The sequence below is a fragment of the Curcuma longa genome, chromosome 17, assembly GCF_044706935.1.
Source record: "Curcuma longa cultivar G26 ecotype Majalengka, Jawa Barat chromosome 17, ITB_CL_G26_1.1, whole genome shotgun sequence".
In the NCBI taxonomy this organism is placed as follows: Eukaryota; Viridiplantae; Streptophyta; class Magnoliopsida; order Zingiberales; family Zingiberaceae; genus Curcuma; species Curcuma longa.
In genome coordinates, this window is record NC_133877.1 from 4,315,418 (window position 1) to 4,322,933 (window position 7,516).

Consider the following 7,516-nt stretch of genomic DNA (forward strand, 5'->3'; position numbering starts at 1 on the left):
ATCCTCCTCTATTTTTATGCAAAAAGGTGAAATCCTCTTCTACTGACAAATGGAGTTACATGTGTCTACTTTTTTATAAAGGTGGAATTCGTCATTTTAACGGTTTTACACGGTTGGTTTTATGATCATATGTGAAGAAGTAAATTGAGAAGTTACAATGATTATGACGGAGGAGAGTATTGTTCGATTTCATCGAGATTTGAATTTTTATCCTCTTTTATAAATTTATTCTATTATAACCAATTTAATTATGTCTCATAGGGTATATGAGTCTACTTAATTCATCTAAACTCGCACTTAATATCTAATTTGATCGAGTGTTCTGCTTGTTTAGCTTCTTTATGTTATTTAAATATTAATATTTTGCTCAAACTATTTTCCCACGTCTCGTGGCAAAAAGAGCACGTTTATCCGCTGCCTGTCCTCGGCACTACGTGGCGCCACAGGTTCCGATGCTCGCAGCCATGGCGTTTGCACCGGCCCCGCTCGCTACTCCCTCTGCCGCTATTCCGACACCGAGAAGCCTCTTCCTGTGCCACCTTCAGTTTCCATCTCCCCTTTCCTCGAGCAGGCTCAAGGAAACGAGCGTCGCCGCTCCCCTTGAGTTCTCCGGCTCCGCCTCGCTGAGATGGAGGGCTGGGGTTTCCTTCTTCCCCTCGTTCCTCAATAAGAAGGCCAGGTCCCGCGAGGATATCAAGGAGGAGCTTCTTGCGGAAATCGCGCCCCTCGATCGTGGTGCTGAAGCCACTGACAAGGACAAAGAAAGGATCGATCAGGTTTCGTCTTTATCTTGAATAGCTTGTTATAGGCAAAATTTGGATCAGGTTTCTATCGCTTCTGTAGTTGAATTACCCAACTCAGTTCATCAGGGAATGGCAGTGGGTTGGATTTCTCTACAATTCCCCCTATTTTTTCCTCCAAGCAAAGTAGTTCTGCGTAATTTGAAATCCTTTCACATGTTTCTTGGTTTCACTTATGTTTAACAGAAAGGACTAAGTCTTAAGATCATTGCAGAACTTTAGATGATATAACACCACAGCTCTCTAACACATCTGGGTTCGTGGTCTTTATTTGTGGGCTAAACTGAAGACCCTTACCGTTGTCTTTGTATAGTGTAATAAAGATGTAAGATGCACCACCTTTAACAGACTGAACTCTTGCTGTTTGTGATGGTCAGATAGCATGTGAGCTTGAAGCAGTAAATCCGATTAAGGAGCCTCTCAAATCAGATTTGTTGAATGGAAAATGGGAGCTTATATATACAACTTCGAGATCAATTCTGCAAGTCCAGGTAGATGGTGTATGCTGAGATTTTATTTCCATTTCTCAGTCCTTAGTTACTTTTCTTAGTATTTTTGGTTTGTTATGGCTCCTCATTGTTTCCCACTGTTTTTTTTTCTTTCATTTTTCCATAAGGCCGATTTATGCTTATGGGCCTTGTATGCACTCTTGCACTTGGGAAATACTTTGTTAGCGACCATAGTAGTCATCCTTTCAATTAATGCTTTCACACCATTTATATACTTGGTATGGAATATCAATTTCTTCTCTCAAAATTTCTCTAATTTGTTCTCTCTCTCACCATCAAATTTTATATATTTTCCCTGATAATTAAGAATTTACTATAGTAGGTGTTCTTCCTGTTGTGTTTCATTAGTTATCTGAAAGTTGCCATACCACTTTAAGAAGTTATTTGAGCACTGACAATGAATTCTATCAGAGACCAAAATTTCTACGACCCAATGGAAAGATCTACCAAGCAATAAATGCTGATACCTTACGAGCTCAAAATATAGAGACCTGGCCCTATTTTAACCAGGTGATTCTTACTTTAAATTTAGCAATATTCTTGACAGGAAACATGTCAATAGCACTAGTCTATTTCTCAAATGTGCTTATACCATATCCATGCAGTTAATGCCAGTGATGTAAGAATCAGAATTTAGTACATATGGTTCTTATTCTGCCATCAAATTGTGCATGAACTGACAATTTTGATTACAGTTGGCATTGGGACAATCATTTTGAGAAATTTGGTTTATTGTAACTTGCAGAATTCCAATTGTATCTATATACATAAAATAAACCTTGTTTATATGCTGGCTCATAACAATCATCTGCATTGGAAATGACCTCATTAGTATCATCTTTCTAGCCTAATCTTGTTCCTTTGTCTCATGTACATGAAAGGAATTGATCCATTATGTTCATTCAAACTACAATCTTGTAAGTTGCAAAAAAAAAGTTTCATGCATATACAATCAACTTTTCTTTTAAGGAACCATTTTCTAACTTTTGCTAGCTTGCATGGATTTTATGTTCTGAAAATTTTTAGGTATTAAAAAAGAAACTAATTTTTTTGGTACATGCTAATAAAGCATATTGTTCAGAGTGAATTAAGGTTTTTATCATGATCTGATATTGCTGGTAGGATATTAAGAAACTTTTACGAACTTTCTTCTAGTTGCTTGATTGAATTTACATATTTGTTTTGTTGAACTCGATCTGTAGTACAACTTTACAAGTTTACTTTTGCAGGTAACTGCCAACTTGATTCCCCTAAATGCTAGAAGAGTGAAAGTTCAATTTGATACTTTCAAAATACTAGGATTGGTGAGTAAATTTCTCATACTATGCCTTTGCAAAACGACAAGGAATGTGGTCCTTAGCCAACAATTTCTGCAACCTCAGTTTGATTAATTGCTCAGTTTAAATTCAGAGTTGTTGAGCTTGAACCTAACCTGTCTGCAAATCTGATCAGGATAGTTGGTTGCTGGGCTAGTTTGGTTGAATAGAATTATATTTGATGTGCACTAAAATTGAGATTTTATTTAGAAATGATAACCCATAGGTTTTCTCGACATATGTACATTATTTTTCATTTTATAGTTTAATTGGTTTTACATAATTTTTCTTTCTTATTCCATTTTCTCATTTGCAAGCTGAACTCACGGTAATTGAACCATTTACATCTGGTTTGTTTAATACCTTTACTTTTTTTTCCTGTGTTAGACAGATTAGTAAAATTTTGATTTCTAGCTTTAATTTCTAACCAATAACTTATGAATATAGACACATATTGGGCTGGTAGAAAATGGCGATGCCATTGTTTAGGCATATTTCTAATATGTTATGCATGTGTTTCTGATCTACCAAGACATCTAGCCAAGGTGTAAAACATTGGTTTATCCTTGACCACAACATTACAACACTGGCTCAATAGTGTTGATACTAGTAGGCACAGGTTAAATATGTTGACTTGTTGCATTGGTCTAGGAGGAAGAAGAGGAGACGAATAAGAAACAGTAGAGGAAGAATAGAAAGAACACATGGAACATAGTTGAACCCCTCTTCCTTGGAAGTCCATTTTGACACCGGACGGGATTAACGATTAGTCGGAAATAATCTTCTAAACCATGTTGATTCGGAAGAATACTAGGAGATAAGGAAATAAACGACACTAAATAATTATTTAAATAGACTCAAAATTCTAAGATGTAAAAGAAAGAAAAAAATCCTAACAAAAAAATCTTAATAGATTCTAAATTCTAAAAATTCTAAACGGACTCAAAATTCTAAAATACAAAAATAAAAATTATCAAAAATATCCTAATTATCAAAAACTCTGAAAATTACTAAAAATGATAATTTACTAAAAACAATAAAAAAGATCTAACGAGTCCTCCTGCATCAGTTGTCCCCTGATTGAAAAAAAAAAATCATCCTTTAAGTTTAGAGTAGTGCTTCTATCAAGAGCTCCTTCGGGATCAACAAGTTTTCCTCCAAGATTAACAAGTTTTTCAGTAACAATTGTTAGTGGATAACCATGAAACTTTGAGTACTCATCCAGTATCCAAGTGGTTATATGTGAATTAATCCCCATATCAGGTGTTGGAACATCTATGTGAATGTCAATTAGATCATGTATCTCTTGAGTGAAAACTCTAGTAAGTCTCTCAAGTTCAGATTTACTAAGTTCTTCAATATAGTAATCAAATATAATAGGATCATCCTGTAGCTTTTGCCTGTCTAGGTAATCAATTATCGCGGAGTGTACATAATCAAAACCAAGCTCACCTTCCAGCAAGCTAGCACGTAAAGCAGAATGACCAAAAGGATTTATTTGTCAGCCAACTTAAGGAACCTCAGTAAATTATTTCTTGATCATCTAATGGCCAAGAGTTGTTTGATTAATCATATCAATGTAATGCACTGTGGCTTCATCATGCATACACCAACCACCATTTATAAACTCTAACGGTCCAGAATCTATGTAGGTTAGGTAGAAGTGTCCCCTGATTCATTCTTAGAAATCAACAATCTCTTGTGAATGACTAAAATCTCAGGGTCATCACCATAAAGTACCTTGTCATATATTGATTTGCTAGTTGACTCGGTCTTGTCTTCGTTGTAAATTTGATCATCAACTATTTCGATCTTATCGTCCATATCTTTCTCAAGAAAATTTTTATCCAAATTAAAATAAAAGAACTTACAACCTTTAAGATCTCGAGTACTATGTTCATAGTGTGAGGCTTCGTCAGTCGGAATCTACCTGTCACATCTTCGACCATGCCTCATGATCTTCAAGATCTGGCGCTGCTAGACGTCGAGATAACTCCGTGACTTATCTGTAAATCTTTAAGTATCTCATCTCGGATGTTACGATTACGGTCCGAGGCTTCCTCAATCGTAACCTGCCTGTTACGACAACGATCACGACTACAACCACAACGACCATCCATGGGATCTAAGAACTCTGATACCAACTGATGCCGGACGGAATAGCGAGTATTCTCCGGGGAGTATTGATTTCATTGATATATTGTGAACGTCAGAAATAAGCTTCTAAAATTTATTAATTTGGAAGAATACTAGGAGATAGGAAAATAAACGGTACTGTCGAAAAATATTATTCATTAACAACTTAACCCTAAACATCAACTAAATAATTATTTAAATAGATCCAAAATCCTAAGATGTAAAAGAAAGCAAAAATCGTAACCGAAAGAAAAAAATCTTACTATATTCTAAATCTTAAAAATTTTAAACAGACTCAAATTCTTAAAATACAAAAGATAAAAATTATCAAAAATTCTGAAAATTACTAAAAATGATAGTTTACTAAAAATAATTAAAAAATCTAACGAATCCTCCTGGATCACATCTCTATCCTCATTGATCTACAAGAACCGCTCCCTTGGCTATCCTCGCTTGTATCAAGGTCAAAACCCAATTTGTTAGTCTAAAACCAATTAACTTAAATTGTAAACAAAAGAGGAGATTGATCATTGAGGTCACTATTGATTGCTCGAAACACTTGCAACCATGCAAGAACAATATGCAAAATGCAAGTTAACAAAGAGTGAGGAGAAGAGGTAGGGCAAACAGAGGTCATTGTTGTTTCATACTGTGGTGAACTAGTTTCTGATTCATTTCCTCCTTCCTATTTGAAACTGAAGTGAAGAACTAGTTTCTGATTCATTTCCTCCTGCCTATTGAAACTGAAGTGAAATGTTTAAACCATTCATCCAATTGATGCTCTGTAAGTTTTTAGCTAGTGTAGGAATAGAAAAATAGGAGGATTTTCTTGTAGAGTCTCTGGCCTTCTTTTATTTGATTGATAAATTTTACAATTCTAGAACTGAAAAACTCCCATTCTATGCTTGGTATTTTCAAATAGTTTCTTGTTCTTGCTTAAAAGGCTGACAATTCAGGTCATGTTGTAAAAAATGCTCTTGCAATTCCATGGTAATATAAAGTTCTGAAAAATAAATACTTAATTCTGTTATTTTTAAAATATTGTAGAAAGATTGAGAAAATTTCCGAAAGAACCCCAAGGTGATGAAAAAGATTCTATTTTTCTACAAAAAATATTTATTTAAAATGTTTTTTTTGTTGCAATTCAGACATCAAATTGTATGATGTTATCATGTTGCGTTCAATACTTCAAACCGGGTAATTAGTATATGGAGATATTTGTTAGACATACTATAGCGTAGTTATCTGGTAAAAGATGGTTGTAAATTGGCTTGACTTTGGTTTTGTGAGATAATGGATCCCGTAAATCCTCTCTTCATTTGTGCACAGATTCCAATAAAAGCCCCTGGAAGAGCCAGCGGTGAATTGGAGATCGCGTACTTGGATGAGGAGATCAGGTAATTTTGCCTTGCGAATCTTTACAACCTCAAAGATAGCGTCCTTTAATTAGTTCTGGGTAAACAAATTATCAAAAAAGAATACTGCAACATGAACAATAAACTTTTTTCTTTGAACACGTTATATATCTATCATCTGAATAAGTTTATGTTCAAAGATGCTTATACATTGATTAACATGACTCAAGGACCTGCGAATTCAGAATGACTGGATTAGCATTTTCTGACTAGAGACGAGCATGACAGGGTTGTTTGTGACGAGGGAGAATAGATAAATTGTTGGATATGCATCAAGGTATTTTTGCTCTATAGTCATTTTCACACACAAACATGCATGCACACGCACCGCACGCAGAGCCGATTACGCATGGGCTTGGATATTATTGATAATGCTTGGGTTGGATAACTACGGGGGTGCGTGGTATTCACTTCACAAGCATTAGGCCTATCGACACTAGTTAAGAGCATTTAGAATTGTCTGTTCATTCTAAATGTTGCCTGAGGTGTTCTTGTTCGGTTGAATCCTGAAGCTGCACAGCCTGCACTACGAGTTCATGCTTTCTTTGCAGGGTTTCTAGAGGTGACAAGGGGAACTTATTCATATTGAAGATGGTTGACCGGTCCTATAGAGTTCCACTTTAATGTTGACAAAGTATGTTTGACTTCATCTCATCCTCCTCTCCTTTATTACTTTTCTTCTTCATTTTCTCTTCCACAAATTACTACTGGCAGAGTTATCCTACCAAACTTACCTGCTAAGGGAATTAATACATGCATTGTAAATATGCATAACTGTGTTGTATACCAGGAGATTGTGGATCTTCAAATACGTAAAGAAGAAAGTTAATATTGCTACAGGTGTGGTTGCCTTATCATGTATGATGACGAACTTAAAGGATTCCCACTCGCGCACGATAAAAATCCAACGAACAGAGGTGACAGAAAGAAAGATCTACCTGTGAGAAGAAGGCCGATCGAGATGTTTACAAGTCAAAATTGGCTGCGAGTCTGAGTGCCACCCGAATCATGACGCCATTTTATATACTGAAGAATACAAATGGCGATCCACAGTGTTCGAACCATAACAAAAGCATGCAACGAATGAAGGCTGCGGGGGTGCAGGCTTTTTGCGTACGACGTCGTCTCCAGCTACGCCAATCCGTTCCCCTGTTGCTGTTGACGCGACGCGCACGAGGAAGGTCGAAGGAGAAGCATGAGCGGTGGCGGCCCCCCCCCCCCCTGTACGGATCTTGACTAGAAGGAAGCGCCAGTGCCCGGCTGGCAGGGGCCGCGCGGGACGTGCAGCTCTGGTTCGGGCAACAAACCTCGCCGGGATTCGTGCACCCGCCACCGTCATG

General features: G+C 36.7%; 1 protein-coding gene across 1 annotated transcript; it reads left to right on the top strand.

The window, feature by feature from the left end:
• The first annotated feature begins 404 nt into the window (after nt 1–404).
• On the top strand, nt 405–7,013 carry LOC141811612 (putative plastid-lipid-associated protein 4, chloroplastic). The gene is made up of 6 exons (XM_074699629.1): nt 405–776; nt 1,178–1,291; nt 1,721–1,819; nt 2,539–2,613; nt 6,091–6,158; nt 6,728–7,013. The coding sequence occupies exons 1-6, from the start codon at nt 453–455 to the stop codon at nt 6,798–6,800; spliced, it is 753 nt and encodes a 250-aa protein (XP_074555730.1). The 5' UTR covers nt 405–452; the 3' UTR covers nt 6,801–7,013.
• The last annotated feature ends 503 nt before the right edge of the window (nt 7,014–7,516 follow it).